This window comes from Nanorana parkeri, unplaced genomic scaffold (assembly GCF_000935625.1).
Source record: "Nanorana parkeri isolate BGI_ZX_2015 unplaced genomic scaffold, ASM93562v1 scaffold13, whole genome shotgun sequence".
NCBI lineage: Eukaryota > Metazoa > Chordata > Amphibia > Anura > Dicroglossidae > Nanorana > Nanorana parkeri.
Window position 1 is genome coordinate 2,838,796 of NW_017306281.1, and position 17,583 is coordinate 2,856,378.

General features: G+C 40.0%; 1 protein-coding gene across 1 annotated transcript in view; it reads left to right on the forward strand.

Moving 5' to 3' along the window:
• DNAH10 (dynein axonemal heavy chain 10) overlaps positions 1-17,583 on the forward strand; it is a 135,018-nt gene that overhangs the window by 70,105 nt on the left and 47,330 nt on the right. Inside the window, exons 30-44 of the mRNA XM_018556926.1 lie at positions 525-748; positions 1,938-2,207; positions 2,303-2,486; positions 4,292-4,426; positions 5,201-5,353; positions 8,456-8,644; positions 9,468-9,614; positions 10,589-10,780; positions 11,501-11,619; positions 13,007-13,165; positions 13,521-13,656; positions 13,753-13,875; positions 15,551-15,685; positions 16,594-16,810; positions 16,903-17,022. Of these exons, the coding sequence (XP_018412428.1) occupies positions 525-748; positions 1,938-2,207; positions 2,303-2,486; positions 4,292-4,426; positions 5,201-5,353; positions 8,456-8,644; positions 9,468-9,614; positions 10,589-10,780; positions 11,501-11,619; positions 13,007-13,165; positions 13,521-13,656; positions 13,753-13,875; positions 15,551-15,685; positions 16,594-16,810; positions 16,903-17,022 (2,503 nt within the window). The remainder of the gene's footprint in view (positions 1-524; positions 749-1,937; positions 2,208-2,302; positions 2,487-4,291; positions 4,427-5,200; positions 5,354-8,455; positions 8,645-9,467; positions 9,615-10,588; positions 10,781-11,500; positions 11,620-13,006; positions 13,166-13,520; positions 13,657-13,752; positions 13,876-15,550; positions 15,686-16,593; positions 16,811-16,902; positions 17,023-17,583) is intronic.

Below are 17,583 nucleotides of genomic sequence, written 5' to 3' on the forward strand. Positions count from 1 at the left end.
GTTAACTTTTTAGCATATAAATAATACCCTTATAAGTCCTTAAAAATATTTAGTTATGCAGTTTAGTCTTAGAAATAATGTCACATTAACTGACACATACTGACACTTTCTAAATTTGACCTTGGTATCTTTTCTTCAATGACTTCTGGACATGAAAGGGTTATGCATGAAGTATCAGCAACTTTTTCAACAAAAAGGCCATCTTCACAGACTAGTAAAGTTCTATCCAAAATATATTTGACCTTTTTTTCCCTTAGGCCCGAATTATGGCAGGAATGAGTGGAGGCATTACAGCACTGCAAAGCTGTTGGAAACAATTTCTTAATGGAAAAACATGTGAAAATAGCAATTTGGACCTTAATAAAAAGATCCTTTAGTGTTCATGTAATTGCCAACTCTTGTGGCCTGGTATATTAAATTATGGTGGTATGCACACTTCAGTTTGGGACAAAAGGTTTCTAAATGCTGTAGGATAAGTACATTATCATTATGCTGTTTACTAAAAACAACCTTCTTGGTTGCAGATGTACGATAACATTGCATCTCTGAAGTTTCAACATGGAGACAGTGGTGAAATGATGGCAACAGGCATGATCTCAGCTGAAGGAGAAGTGATGGCATTTCGCCAGGCCATAGCAGCTGAAGGTCGTGTGGAGGATTGGATGACTGCTGTATTGCAGGAAATGAGGAGAACTAACAGACTGATCACAAAGGAGGCTATATTTAGATACTGTGAGAATAAGAGCAGGTATTCTAAACTCCACAGTCATATTAATCTTTGCTTATCTACATGGACCGTGAAGAGTATGAATGAGCCTTCCTGTTATTTATGCTAGAATCCATATAAGAGTACCATTAAAGATGTACTTTCATTTTTCTATTCTCCCATTAATGTGAATATATCAGTACACACACATTTATTACAATTGTGCTCATACATATATCTGTGGAAAGCATAGCTTGTTGAAATGACACTCTATACAAAACTTTCTTTGTAGTTTTGGTTGGAGTGATGAAGAGTTTCATTCCCAGCCTGGTCTTTTCTCAACACCAGAGGTCTCTCTCACACCTCTGGTGTTCCTGTAACACACTATTATGAGGTCACCAACCCCGTAGTGGTTGCTTCACCAAAAAGAATGCACTTCAGAAAGAGGAACATGGGCCTACAGTAAGCAAAAAATACTAGGCAGGGGATTTAGTTGTGATTATTTTCATTAATGATTGGTCTGTGGGAAATATATTATTGGTCAGTATGAAATTACTGTATTGCTAAGATGGCGATATATAAAGTAAACCCACTATTATACTAAAGGCAATGCTATAGTGATATAAACAAAAAAACTAATGCAGCACAGTTCCTGTCCCCACTGTGCTACAACACCCCCAGCCCCCAAAGTCTGTTGCGCACTGCATTCTGTCGCAAGGCTCTTGTGCACCCGTATAATACACCTTCTGTCCTCAAGGCTTACTGTGGACCAACATTCTATATCCCCTGACCCTGAGGCTAAATGTACACTGGCATTTCAAATTGTCTGCCCTCAAATGATGCTGTGGACTGGTTTCCAAAAAAACCTCTGTACACTTTTATTTCAAACCTTTCATTTCAAGGTGTTCTGTGCACTGGTATGCCACCCTAAAGGTCCACTGTGTTGCAGAATATGCAACTCCTGTCCCCAAGGCTCACTGTGTACTAGTATTCCACATCTTTTGTGGAAGTGTGTACAAATTGTTAATGGTCCGTGAAGAATTAGAGAAACACTTATCTGTGCTACATCCACTTACAGAAACAGCTAGTGCACTGTTTTATAAAGTATGTCCCTAAGACCCATCTGTCAGAGGGATAGCAATAGATGGGGAGCTATATGGTGGTAGCCAATTATATGTTTGTGTCAGACCCTTTAACATCTAACTGTTTTTACATTGTTTTGACTTTGCAGAGTGGACTGGATGCTTTTGTACCAGGGCATGGTTGTGTTGGCTGGTAATCAGGTTTGGTGGACATGGGAAGTGGAGGACGTCTTCCAAAAAGTGAAGAAAGGAGAAAAACAAGCACTAAAAAACTATGCAAAGAAAATGCACCAACAGATTGATGAGCTGGTTACCCGTATCACCACACCACTAAGCAATAATGACAGAAAGAAATACAACACTGTTCTTATCATTGATGTACATGCCAGAGACATTGTAGATATATTTGTCAGAGACAGGTACGTAAGTGGAAAACCATATTGTGACATTACTCTGTAAATAGCAGATATTGTTTAATATTTCTAAATAATGATTTAAAAAACTTTCTTACCAGTATTATGGATGCTCGAGAATTTGAATGGGAAAGCCAGCTGCGTTTTTACTGGGACAGAGAACCCGATGAACTGAATGTCCGACAGTGCACTGGAACCTTTGCCTATGGCTATGAATACATGGGACTTAATGGGAGGCTAGTCATCACCCCACTTACTGACCGGATTTACCTCACCCTTACTCAGGTGATCTACAGTATATCTCTGACAGCTTGTGTACTATATTAGTATGTAGTATGTACAGTATGTATAAGATCAATTAACATGATACCATATTAATATTTTGTAAGACATTTGGTACTCATGTGCATTAAGGAACATTTTACACTTTCATATATGTTCCATCTTCATGTCTCTCTCTTCAGTAGTAGAGAGTCTGGTGACTGAAAGCATCTGAAAGAACTGTACTCCCCCTATCAACTATTAATTTACATTTTTTTTTCTACTCTACCCTATGAGAAGTTATTATAAGCATACAGTTCTTTCACAAGGTGCATAGTGTTTGTGTAGTACAGATATTTGACCAGTGGTTTAAAGGTGATATGCAGGAATACTGGAAACCAGTTTAATTTCAAGAATGAGGCCTGGTTCACACCTGGGCGTTTTACAGCGCGTTCCTACGCACTGTAAAACGCTCAACATGTGAAAACCAATGATTGCCTATGGGCATGGTTCCCACCTGGGCGTTTTACAGCTCGTAGGAACGCCCTGCAAAATGCCCTATGCCCAAAGAAGTACAGGAGCTTCTTTGGGGCGTATTTGTCGCGCGTATCCATTAGGATACAGCCGGATAGCCCTCGGAAACGCGCGTTTCTTTTACCACAAATCGCAGTTAAAACGCCCGGCACGAAACGCGCGGCAAACGCGCATATTCCATACGTCTAGGTGTGAACCCAGCCTTATAGTTTGGAGTGTTGAACACCAGCACCAATGTTTTTGTTTTTGATATATCAGCATAGACTTGTATTGGAGAATTGCATTATTACTGCAATACTAATATCTGAGCTGGGATCAAGGTGATAGTATACTTTTCATCATTATCGAACTATGTTTCATAATGGATAATAAATGGGTGATTTTAATTTGTAATGTTAGGTGTATATGTTAGATTATGGGTTTGCAGTAAGTTTTGAGATTAATGGTTAGATGTATGGGTTACACTGTGTAACATACATGTTGAGATTTAGGGGTTATGCTTAAGCTTTAGTGTACCTGTCATTAGAGAATTATGTAGGCGGTCATTGTTTACTTCCCTTATATAAATGTTAGTTCCCTGGCTGTCAAAGTCAATGCTTTGGTTTTAATGCTTTCTAAATTACTGACCTGGAATGAGTATGTAGATAAAAAATTGCAAAACTTATTTAAGCCAAAAAGGAAGACGTCACCAGCACTCCAAGATCGGTAATAACATCAATTAGATGCTCATTTATTGACAGATGCTGTCTCTCATTGGCAAGCGCTTTCGGGGCCACACAGGGTCCCCTTCGTCAGGCTTTTTTACAATCTAAGTTTATTTAGTGAATGAGTAGGGGAGCCAGACACAGCCAGGTAACTAGAATTTTCAAAGGAAGGCCAGCAATGGCAACTGCTGTACTTCTGTCATAACACCTTGGTTGTCAATGGTTGGACGTAAGGGTTGGTAAGGTAAAAATGTAGACTGTTAGAGGATAGCTGAGGTTAACAACATAAGTACAATGATCTTTTAAAGTATGAAATATAAACCCTGATCAGATTTTTTTATTATGTTATCACCATAAAACACAATTACAGTTCTTTATGGAATTTATTTTCAGTCCAGCTTTTAACCATTTTTATCAGGATGGCCTTGCTGCTCTTTACAAAGCTGAAACCCCTTTTTGTTTCTTCAGAGAAAGGTTCTAGCCAGATAGAAGATTTCTATTTTACTTGGAAAACTGCTTTCTTACAAAAGGATGATATAAAAAGTAATTTCCATAGCATGTAGTCATTTCCTAATGTCTATCTTTCTCTAGGCACTGTCCATGTATTTAGGTGGGGCCCCTGCTGGACCAGCTGGAACTGGTAAAACAGAGACAACTAAAGATCTGGCTAAAGCTCTGGGATTGCTGTGTGTGGTGACAAACTGTGGGGAAGGCATGGACTACAAGGTAAAGCTATCACTTCCTTGTCTGCACATCTTGGTGTAAGGATGTATCTAGGCAACAGTAGCTTATAGCAAATAATTGCAATACAGCTTATGTACGTATGTTTCTGTCTCTTACAGGCCTCTGCTGCAGGCCTCACTTATGTTCATATTTACCCCAGTCTCCATTCTGACAAAACCTTCAGAAATAGATCACAGTTCAAAACAATTTACACTGCAGTTCAGTTTTTTGAGTGTAGTGTTATATTCCTTGCTCACTCACAGTCTAACCTTCTCTAATAGATAACACAAAGCCTTTGATGTTTATTCACAAAGATGTTCTCCGAGCCAGAGGCTCTGCCATGCAGATGCCGGGCCTAAACATACACTCTAACACACATGATTACCTGATCTCTGGCTTTTATTACAACCAGCCAGGTTCAAGAGAGGGCCTGCCTAGGAAATGCCAACACTCAGATTGGAAGAAGATGGAATATCTGGCCCTCCCATTCCATCCAGGATATTACAGATCCTAGGTCCCATATGAAACATTGAAAGAACTTACAGTAATAAACCTGTAGCAATAGCTTCTCTACTTCCATAGTTAGACTGGGCTGCCTTACAAATCCTGCTCTAAAACCTCACTGCTGCTAAACAGTGTGTATGTCACCGGACCAGAAAAAAATATACTCTTAGAAATAAAATTATTTTTTTATACAGTCTGTCAGTGTCTTGGTTACAATATATAGTGCATTTACTTAGATCTGCTTTTACTTGAAATTCTGTATTATTTTTATAGGCTGTTGGTAAAATCCTCTCTGGGCTCGCTCAGTGTGGTGCTTGGGGCTGCTTTGATGAATTCAACCGAATCGATGCTTCAGTGCTATCAGTCATTTCTTCGCAGATACAGACTATACGAAATGCCCTAATACATCATCTTAAGAAATTTCAGGTGAGTGAACGCACCTGACAGGTAGTCACTTTTGTGTGTGTCTGTGTGAGATCCCACATGGTGCTAAACGCATGGTGATGCAGCTTCAAGTTGATCAAATTGTTTAGAACATTTTTCTCTGACATTTGTGGTAGCAATGCACTCTAACTGCTCTGATAGTCAAGAAACTGTGTGTTTTATTTGCGAGAGGAGGATATATGTGATTCTTTACTGTGCATTTCCCTTGGCTCTGCAACATACACCAGCAAGTTGGTTGTTAAGATGGCAAGTCAATGGTAAGAAGCACAGTTCTTCGCAATTTTATTTTGGCATGCTACACATCCCTAGAAGCATGTTGCACTTGTCGGTGGTTAGTTGAAGAATCCAACCATAGACTCTTTGATGAAACACTGATAGCTGAGAAACAGGTCAGGTTTAGCTGTATCCTTAATCTGTAAAGGTACCCATATACTTGAGATAATTAGCCATATCTGGCAGTGGTCAGGGCCTGATTTCCCACAAGGCCCTGCCTTGGGGCAGCAGGGAGTAAAGGGGCAGCTGGGGTGTAGAATTCCTATCTCCCGATGCCCAGGACATGCATTTTCTACATTTTGCGATGCTTTGGGCAAGCAGAGCTAAATGTAGAGGGGAGGGGCACATTGACGAACCTGGCCTTGGGGCAGCAGAGAGAGTAAATCCGGCCCTTGCAGTGGCCATTAGGTTTGTAGGTAATTAGCAGACACTCCAAGCCTTTTGCTCTTGTGTAATAGGTTGCATTATTTTGCCTATTGTTTTCCTATTGATGTCACGAGTAAAAGAAGTGTCTGCTTATTTTGCTTCATTTCCTTAATGTACACACATTGGAACAAAATGTTATGAGCACTGAAGCTGTCTTACCTTTGTTGCTGGCATTTTGGATAATGCTTTTGAATGTATTGATCCAGGTTTCCTTAATTGGTGGTTCTCTCAATCCTAGTGGTATTTATACCCCTGTCTTTAGGCTTGTGCCATCTAATCCCAAGCATTCCCTATCATTTACTTTATTCCACGTACTCCAAGGAATATGTGGTTAAAAATCTGTTATAAAGAACATTTTTCACAATTATTTCTGCTAATTTCTTGGTATTGGGAATTAAATTGTTTTTCTCTATGGTTTTTCTCTATCCCATTGAGGGACAAAGCTTGATGGTAACCTAGGGTTATGCTGCCACCTACAGAAGAAATGGGCACTAGGCAATAGAAAATTGAAGGGCAGAACCTTTGAGGCTATAACACCTCTCACAACACACTTGCTCAGTTTTGCTTAGTGTCCTTAGGAGAATAGATGTTCTTTCCCTTCTGCTCTATTTTTGATTAAATAGGAAGATTGTTTTTTTCTATTAGTAGATTCAAGCAACCTCTCCAGTTAGCCATCAAGTGCAGGTTTACCCAGTTCATTAGATATACCGGTGTTCTCTCTCTGATGGTCCTGCAGTCATTAGTGACAACCCCTCAGCAGTTAGCAGTGACAACACAGGACTCCACTTTTCAGGTCAGGCCAGTACATCTGGGGATTCCAGAGCTGTAGTAGGTTTGTCTCTTCCAGTCCCCTGAAGACTCACTTGTGAGTGATTATTGGAGGTCTTTGCTGTGTTGGAGACAATTTTTCCTTCTTTATGTGTTTGGCTCTGTATGTGGTATCTACCACAGCAGAAGATGCCGCTGGCTGGGCGCTGTTTGAGGAGTATATTAAACCTCTTCTGTGCTTTTCTTTTTTTCTTACGTTTACAAGCTGGGCATTTGTTTTTTCTGTATGTAGGGGTTACCCTCCACTTTATTTTTTCTCTTGGGTTTGTGTGTATATGTTTCTGGCAGCTGGAGACTGTTTATGCCCAAACTGTTATTTGAATTTCCCGATACCATCTCCTCTGGCTGAGACTTGATGGTGCAGCACTGTTAAGGTGCCCATACACCTTACGACCATCGCAAGACTTTTGTCTTGCGATGGTCGTATGCTCATTAAAAGCCCGTACGATCTGCCCACCTTGGACGGGCAGATCGTACTTGCGATCATCGGAAGCCCGCCCCGCGGAGGGGCGGGCTTCCGATGACGGCAATGCAGAACGGGCAGTGTGCGCGTGCGCACACTGGCCCGTTCCGCAGCTATCGGGCTAGCAGGCTAGAAACCCACCGAGAATCGTACGATTCTCGGCTGGTTTTCAAGCATGTTGGCTCGACAAAAGACGTGCGACCGTACAGTAGAAACGGTCGCACGTCTTAGTTCACACTGCTCGATTCTCGTACGATCGCGGGATTTCGCCCGATTCTCGTACGAGAATCGAGCAGTGTATGGGCACCTTTAGGAGCTAGCATGCGCATACTTCAGATTCCCTTCCTGCAGTTCTTTGCTCTTTGCATTACAGCACAGCACAGCTCTCCGTACAACTCTGCAATGTTGATGCAGATCCCAATGCTGTATTCAGGGACATAGCAGATTGCAGCAGACACAGTCGCAGAGTTACTGCAGTTCAAGTGGTCACATAACCAACCTCTGTATGCCTCTTTGTACACTTTTCCTGAGCTGATCGTAAACATACAGTACCTGGGTAACTGTATAGCACTTCCCACTTCACAAATCCCAGTTGGTACCACCTACCGTCAACTATTGCTGTCCCCCTCTCATCCTCAGGTGTTCGTACCTCTTCCTGCCTAACAGCAGAGGTGTTTTTTTCTGTTATGCAAGGATTTATGACTCAGTTAGTACAACTTGTTGATCGCAGGGTCTTCAAAGTACTTGGGCCTTCTCATGGATTTCTCTCATGGAATGAGCCTGTAGTTTCATCTTCCTGCCCTGGAAGTTGGTGAAACTACAGGGAGCTGCATGTGAGTTCTGGGATTGATGGTATTTACCTTCAAAGTGGTTACATTTGCCCAATCACATTACAGATCTTTACAGCGGAACATTCTCATGTTTACGATGAGTACAAACCTATTTAAAATGAACTTTAAATCTGACTTACATACCCATCGAAATATATACACTTCAGTTTGGGAAGCACTATGAGATGATATTGTTGTGATGTTCTCTATGACACACTTGAATACTAGCAGTTTAAAACAGTTTTGTAAATGTTTAATTTTTAGTTTGAAGGTCAAGAAATTGCCATGGATTCTCGAGTGGGGATCTTCATTACAATGAATCCTGGATATGCTGGTCGCACAGAGTTGCCCGAATCTGTTAAGGCTCTTTTCAGGCCTGTTGTGGTTATTGTACCAGATCTTCAGCAAATCTGTGAAATCATGCTCTTTTCAGAGGGCTTTCTTATGGCCAAGGTAAGTGTGCTCTTGGAAGTATTAGAAATTTGCAAATACACTTCATATTGTATTAAATCACTGTAAATGTCTTAAATATACATTAATAGTATTATGAATCATGTTTCAGTACAATGTGGAACAGCCTTTTTTTTTTTACTACTGTACATGTAGTGTGTGTAGTGATAAATTAGTCCTCCCTTCGCTTGCTGTAATAGTATGACATAGTATGACTTGGCTTTATGTGTCTTATCATTTCTACTATAGCTGGTCTTATCTTCTGACCCTTAGCTGCTAATTGCAGTAAATTGCATGTAAATATAGTACAGTGTGTGTTTTACCAGTGTGTGAAGCACTTAGCTCCTTTCGGGGCTCTATCGACCATATGTTGAATAAAGACTTTTGTTTAAAGAGATCCATAGATGTAGGTGAACATTACAGACCTGGCTGAGTCAAAGGAGTGACTTATTCTTTATCATGGACTGTCCCTGTTGGATTATTACTGTATTTTATATTACAAAGGGGGACGAGGGAGATGCTGAAATATCCAAATCTCCTATAGGGAAATCTAACACAGCCCACCAGCCCACAATTTCATCAAAATGATCACTTTCAGGTGGCCTGATCCTCTAAATGAAATGTGTGCTTCACTTACTATAGAGGTGTTAGTCATTTTTTTGAAGGTTACTGAGAGTATGCCACATATTTATATGTTCTGAGTTGACAATGCATTTGCAATGATATAGAGGTCTACAGTATTTCAAAAGAAATATGAAAAGCTTTAACTTTTCTAAAAAAAAAGACAGCTGTAACAAATGTTTCAACTTTATTTGTAACACACCAGAACTTGGCGAAAAAGATGACGGTCTTATATAAACTGGCACGAGAACAACTCTCCAAGCAACATCATTATGATTTTGGTCTGCGTGCGCTGAAGTCTGTCCTGGTAATGGCTGGAGAGCTGAAGAGAAGTTCACCTGACCTGAATGAGGTAGATATATTTGGCTCTGTCAGACAGGATGTGACTATGTTGTACAGTACTCTTGTTGTACTCTTTTAGATTCATGTTATTTATTATTTTGTATGTCCATTTGGGAAGTATAAATAACAAAACTATATAAGGCTATACATGGAAATAGAGATTTCTGCACAACTTTTTGCCAATGTCCTGATATGTTGGGTATAGATGTTCCGATTAGAGGAATTTAGGAGAGTAAGTGATGACAGAATACAAACTTTTAGTAAATTTTCTGCTATTACAGTCTAGGTGCACCTCTCTGACCATGTTTCAAGTTACACCCATGTAACATGAAATATGGTAAGATTGCAGAACCCCCACCCCCCACCTACCTGAATCATGGGATTCTTTTCCCAGCAGGCTTGCTCCGCCCACACAGCTGTGTCATACTTTTACAGATTCTTTGACAGGATCTGTGAATGCAAAATCCCGTCTGCCAATGCAGCAGATGGGCTTATAGTTTCAATGCAATACAAGTGCGGTGACATCACCGCACTTGTAGTCCATTAACACTTCTTCCCTTCAATGCTACTGCATATCCATACCTCGGTATGGACTTGGACAGGAGGAACAGTCTGCAAGAGACAGAGCCTTGCACCTGCAATCTGATGATCTTAGTGCTATTGCCTTACTGGCTCCATGAAAAAATAACCAAAAAAAAATAAATGCACATTTAGTGTGCATTTATTCTTTTGCAAAAGGTGGGATTTCCCTTCAAAGGGATATATTTTTACACCTCCATGCATTGTTACTTATTTTTCAAGCATTAGAAAACATGGACAAGAGAAACACAGCATAAAAACATGGTGTGAGATCACCCGACATGCGCTAAAGAAGATGAAAAGTATCTCTTGAGTCTTTATTGCCAGTTTAAGTTCATTATTTGAATAGCATGTATTCTGTAATATTGTAATTGCACTTACCATTTGAGAATTCTTATGTTTTAGGATGTTGTATTAATGAGGGCTTTGAGAGATATGAATCTACCCAAGTTTGTGTTTGAAGATGTCCCCCTCTTCCTTGGTTTGATCTCTGATTTGTTCCCGGGATTGGACTGCCCCCGCGTTCGCTACCCAAACTTTAATGATGCAGTGGAAGATGCTCTGAAAGACAACAATTATGTTATGCTCCCTGTTCAGGTAAGCACAACAATCAAGGAATCTTTAACCAATTTAATTCTTACAGTAGTAAATATGCATTTGTTGGACTGTTGATATATTCCTAAGTAATAGTTATGATGAAAAATGGTTCACAGATGGCAAGGGGGTTGTATTAATAGGATCTCAGAATAGTTAATAGTATGATAATAAAATAATTTATATTACAGTTTGTCGATTTTGCTCACTCACTGAATCTCTCTAAACCAGGGGTCCCCAATCTTTTAAAATAAAGAGCCAGATCACTGTCCATCACAATGTTTGGGGGCTGGACTGTGGTCAGTAAGAGTTTAACCAAATGCCCAAACATTGGAGGCCAGTTGAATTAAAATATCGCTACATTAGTGGTCAGTGGCCATTCAAAATGAATGGCACTGCAATGCACTAATGTACGTAACATACAATAAGGTTTTTTTTGCAGTACCATGCACTTTCTCACAACACAGTGTGCTAGACAGTTCTGAATATGCCCTTAGTAACGAAAAGAGCAAAATGCTGCAGGCCCTGGTAGACATCTGTTCTGCCATGTTAAATATGATAAAGTTAGTGCCTCTTTTTTTTTTTTTATATTTTGTTGTATACGTGTGATTTGGTTTTAAAAAAAAAGTACTTTGAAATATTTTTATCATGTTATTTATGAATGTGTAATTATTCTTTGCATACTGATATATTGAAATGTGAAATCTATGGAATGGTTTTTAGGTGGATAAAGTTGTTCAGATGTATGAGACAATGTTAACCCGTCACACTACCATGGTAGTTGGACCCACCGGAGGAGGAAAGTCTGTTGTGATTAACACTTTGTGTCTGGCACAGACCAAGTAAGTACTGTTTAATATGTACAACAGATAATATCTGTAAATTGGACAACTATACAAAATATACAATAGATTGCTCATGTATTAGGCAAAAGGTCAAACATGTTAGGCAGCAAGAATGTACTTTGATACAAGAATCTCTATTGCAGAGAAAAAACAGAACTTCCGTTAAAAATACATAGATTAATTACATATATGTTATTTTTTTACACAACAAATAATTTCTAGTTTTGGACAGGCAGTCTTGTGATTTACCAGGAAGTAGAAGAGTGTTCATGGCCAGGGCAGCCATCAGGGGGGGTATGGCCGATACTCATGTAAGGGGCCCGGGCAGCCTGGGGGGCCCGCCCGGGTCCCTTACATGACTATCGGCCGATGGTGAAGGGCGAGGAGGCAGAGGCCTGGCCCTAGCAGCGCAGGGCCCCAGCATTGCCGCTCCAGCGGCTTCGAGCCAAGCTGGGGCCCCATCAGCGATGCTGCTCGTCTGATGTCGGACTGGCCAGAAGTGACATCACTTCTGGCCTGTCCGGCGGCAGACAAGGCCATGTGTGCAGGTAAGAGGAGCTAGGAAGGAAGGAAGGAAAGGAGGGGGGGAGGGAGGGATGCAGCACTGACCAGCCCACCTGAGACCCGTTCAGAGCCCACCATAGACAGCCTCAGATGGGCTGTGCAGCATCTATGGTGGGCTCTGCAGGGTCACTCTCAGGTGGGTCCTGTGTCCAGTGCGTCACTAAGCCCTGCGTCCAGCGCGTCACTAAGCCCCGTGTCCAGCGGGGGGGGGGGCCTGGCCTAAAGCCGTGTAAGGGACCCAAACATTTCTGATGGCTGCCCTGTTCATGGCTGAGCAGTGTGGAAGAGCTGTGCATATTACAAGAGGTTATATGATAAACATATACGTATTTAAATTGTGTATGGAAATGTTTGCTTTATACATGAGGAACAAACAAGGTACTTTTGTATACATTATAACTTGCCCAAAATCACTAAAGTATACCATGTCATTCTTGTTTCTATCACATACAACTATACCTGTGCATACCTGTGCTGTTGTAAGCTTTTAATTGTTCCCTTTCTCATGTACCTAAGGTCAGAATGTTCTATCAATCTCCACATAGCAGCTGTGAAAACTCTGTGTTATAATCCAATTTACCTATATTCACTTTCAATTTTCAATATTTGTTTTTCTGTTGATTGACCTCATCCAATGCTGCTCTAAAAAATTTACTGGGTGGGACATTCCTTACCTGCCATGTAAAAACTTTATATACCCAGACATCATTTCTGCTTATAGAAAATGTTTTCCGTAAAAAAAAATTTTTATGTCAGGTTTTATAAAGATGGAATGCAACATCTTACATTTAAACTGATGCAACAAAACTATCATTGGCAGGCTTGGACTCATGACAAAGCTGTACACACTGAATCCTAAAGCCATGAGTGTCATTGAACTATATGGTATTCTGGACCCCACAACAAGGGACTGGACAGATGGTGTGTTTTCTAACATCTTCAGGGAAATCAACAAGCCTACTGATAAAAAAGAGAGAAGGTAAGGAATGTTATTTCTTATGATGTATATTAAACACAGAACATTGTCATTGAACATTGTCAACTTTAAAATGTTAAAGCTTTTGAATTGTTAGTCATTCCACTGATCTTTTACGAAATTCCTTATTAGTTGCAATTTCATGTAAGCTCCACCTGATTTTTTAACCACTGATATTCCTGCTCTGAACCATTAGCTGCCCTGCTTTATAAATAGTGGCAAATGTTGCCATTGATGGTAGCAAACCCTGGCAAATGCAGGCAGGTGAATGTTCCTGTAATAGTGCAGTCTTTATACTAAAATGCAAACAATGTGTTGTCAATTTGTCTACTGTAAAGCCATAATTTGTTTTATACAGGTATATTTTGTTTGATGGAGATGTGGATGCTCTATGGGTAGAAAACATGAATTCAGTGATGGATGACAACAAGTTGTTTACCTTGGCAAATGGAGAGAGAATTAGACTTCAACAGCACTGTGCTCTATTATTCGAGGTCTGAGCTATTCTCATCCTTTTTATTGATTTTCATTATCCACAGTCGAGGACATACTACTGTAGTACAGGATAACTGATTGGTTTGTTTCTTTAGGTTGGAGATTTGCAGTATGCATCACCTGCAACTGTGTCCCGATGTGGAATGGTGTTTGTTGATCCTAAAAACCTTAAATACAGACCCTACTGGCAGAAGTGGGTCAGTAACAGGCAGAACAAGGTAAAGAATGGATGTTATGATTAAATAAACACAGCTATTTAACATTTATACATTTTCCTTGTAATCTAGTCTGTAGTCCAATAACTGACACTACCCTCCACTACTTCATACAGATTGACAGCATTACCATCATTTCATGGGAGTAGGACTATTTATTGTTCACAGACTTCCACAGCTTCAAGTGGACGGAGTGGAGGGAAATCGCTTCAGACAAGATCGAAAATTCTAATTTCTCTACTTGAATGTGACAGTTATAGACAGGAGAACACCTAAAATTATGAGGGTTATCCACTAAGCTGCCGAAGGCAGCCGAGTGAATAACTGAGCCGAACGATGTTCGGCTATTCTCTTCAGCTGATTTCAGCCGTACGCCGGCTAAAATCAGCCGTACATCGGCTAAAATCAGCGGTACATTGGCTGCCTTTGGTCAACCGAACATGCTCTGCATGTTTGGCTGAGCCAAAGTGCAGAAGGAGTTTGACTCTGCCGATCCAACATCTGGATCGACTGAGTTGAAGCTCCGGCAGTTCTCTCGCTGCCGTTCGCCCCTATTCTCAGGGCGGCATTCAACTCAGCTATTCTGCTCGCTTCCTCCGAGGTAGCAGGAAGAATATAAAAAGTGTAAACAAATTAAAGAAAAATGTTTAAAATGATTTAAATAAATTAAAAAAAATATATATATTTTTTAAAGTTAAGAAAATAATGTAAAAAATTAAAAAAAAAAAAAATACAAACAGCGTGGGGTCCCCCTCCCAAACCATACCAGACCCTTTACGAATAAATCGTGGGGTTCCCCCAAAAGTAATTTCAGCCCCATTAGGTTTGGTAGGAATTTTAGGAGGGACCCCAGGTTAAAAACAAACAAAGCGTGTGGGGTTCCCCCAAAAGTCATACCAGTCCCTTAAGGTCTGGTATCAGGGTTCCCCCTCGGAAAAGCACCTTGTCCCCTTGTCGATAGGGACAAGGGCCTCTTCCCCACAAGCTCTGAGACATTGGTTGTGGGGGTATACAATAAAGGGGCACCCAGATGCGCCCCCACTTGTGAATGAGTAAGGGGTACTTGTACCCCTAGCCATTCACTAAAGGGTTAAATAAAAAAACGTTAATCAAAAATCCTTTAATTGAAAAAAAACGCAACAATGGATTTTTGACCAGTCCTTCATTTAAAACAAACCCTAAAAATTGATCCACCGACGTAATCATAAGGTCAATCACGACATCAAGTGTTGTCCACGCCGACTGTGAATAGCCCGTACAGCAGGCGGACGAAGCGAGCCGAAGGATCAGCCAAAGCTACGGCTGGATCCTTCGGCTCTTTAGTGAATAAACCTCTATGTCTTTTTCACTAATGGGGTTATATATTTAATTACAGAGAGATAAAGAGAGGGATAAATAAAGTAGAACTCCACAGGTCAGGCGCTTGCCACAGGGAGCAGGTCCTCGCTCCAATGTGAGCCCATACAAACAGAAGAAAAGCTGGCCGCACATTGGATTTCTCTGGAATAGTTTACTGAAGCTTGCACCACATAACTGGTGTCCTGCCCCAGGTCCGCCCCCTCTGATGTGTGTCACCCAATCATGGTCTTTCTTCTAGATCTGTACACATTCATATATATGTTGTTTATGGACATAGTTTTAATCTACTTACAAACGCTTTCTACTTTTCTCTTTGTAGCAAGAGCAAGTTGAATTAAACAGTTTGTTTGAGAAATATGTCCCTCATTGTCTTGAAATGATCGTTGAAGGAATTATGGATGGGAAACAAGGAGAGAAATTAAAAACAATTGTACCCCAGACAGATCTAAACATGGTAACTATAAACATTGCTTTAAGAACTTTATTCTTGAACCCCTGAAGCTTATTTTCAGGCAAAATGGTAGTCATGTAAATGTCTTGTTGGAAATAACAAGAATGGTCAGTAGACACTTAAAAAACAGGTTAGTTCTCCCTTGATAAGAGAGATAAGGTACACTGTTATGGATCAGCAATCATCTCCATCTTTGATTATTTTTAGGATTTAAACTGCCCATACACATAGACATTCAATCATATGAAATAACCTTCACACAATCCCTTGGTTCATCCAGCATGCAAATCCACTATATAACACATTTTATGTGATTCACCTTTAGTAGCTATAAAGCACAAATGTGCAGCAATAATCATGTTTGCTGAATCAGCAGTAAATGGAAATGTTGTGAATTTAGTTTTTTTTGTGATTAAATGTGATTTGTGTCTCATTTAATAATGCTTTCAGTTATTGCTTAGTTTACGGTGTCCCTCAAGGACTCATAACTGCCAGGATGCTCCAGCTCATGTCTCCCATCAATAAAATTGACACCGTCTGAAGTGGTTTTAGCACATGGCAAGGGGATTTGTTTGTATCAGAGTTATTAAAGTAGTACTTAGGGATTTGTATTTGCCTTTATCCCCATGCCCTGTCCCAGGTGGCACTAGCAACGGGCAGCAAAAAAAAAAGAACTCTGACATAAATTGTAACCCTTCCCACTCTATTCAAAACCAAAAACAATCTTTGGACTGAGTTCTAGTTCCGTTGCAAAAGCACTAACGCAGCTCTTAGGGGGCCTGTGCTATATGGAACATTAATTTAATTTCTTTGCATTCTTTTTCTAATAAATAATGTAGTATGTCATGTAACATTAACTAGAATGAGATTGTATCAATTCATATATTAGAAGTTTGTGCTCAATGTTTCAGGTGACACAGCTGACTATGATGCTGGATGCTTTAATAGAGAAGGAAATTGAGGATGTTGGTGTGCTGGAATGCTACTTTATAGAAGCTCTGTATTGTTCACTTGGAGCCACATTACTTGAGAGTGGAAGAATTAAATTTGATGAGTACATAAAGCGTTTAGCATCAATGTCGACTGTTTATGAGGAGCAGTCCCTGGCTGGGCCTGGAGAGCTTCCAGGTGAGTTTCAGCAAACTGATCACTGTCACGAGTTTATTGTTCTAAATGAGCATATTGAAGGAAATTAAATTACCTAAATTTTTTTTGTATAGGTCAACTGCCCACAATCTTTGACTTTCATTTTGATGGTGAGAAAAAGAAATGGATACCTTGGAGCAAGCTCGTCCCAACATACATCCATAAATCAGAGGAGAAATTTATTGATATTCTAGGTAAGTTGAAAGCTCAGTAATTGAATGTTTTTAACACAGTAAGTTTGCCCATCTATTTAGACAAGCTTCAGCTACTACATCAGATGCTCAAATACATACAACATGAAAAAGGAGAGAATTCTTGTTGCCTTTGGCAACAATGTGCTAGCTGTGATTTTCTTAATGCAGTCTAGTTGCTGTTTGTTTGTAAGAAGAACACTTTTACTTTTAAATATTTTTATTGCACAACAAATCATGCCATTGTTGTTACGGTGGTTTACTGATTTACAATGAGTTCAGCACACAGGAAGTTAGGGAAAATCTGCTGGATACAGACAGAAATAAAATCTGACAGTTGTTCACGCCTTTCCCCATTCTAATAAATAAAGCATTTTTATTAGGGCTGTTACTGATTAAAATTTTCATGTTCGATTAATCAAAATTGTTTTTAATCGATTAATTTCGATTAATTATAACGCACATACAGATCCAACTACATTAGCCTGTACACATACGCACAGCAATGAAGTAATAAAATGATCTAGGATCACACTAATCCAGCACGTTATTAATCTCACGTAC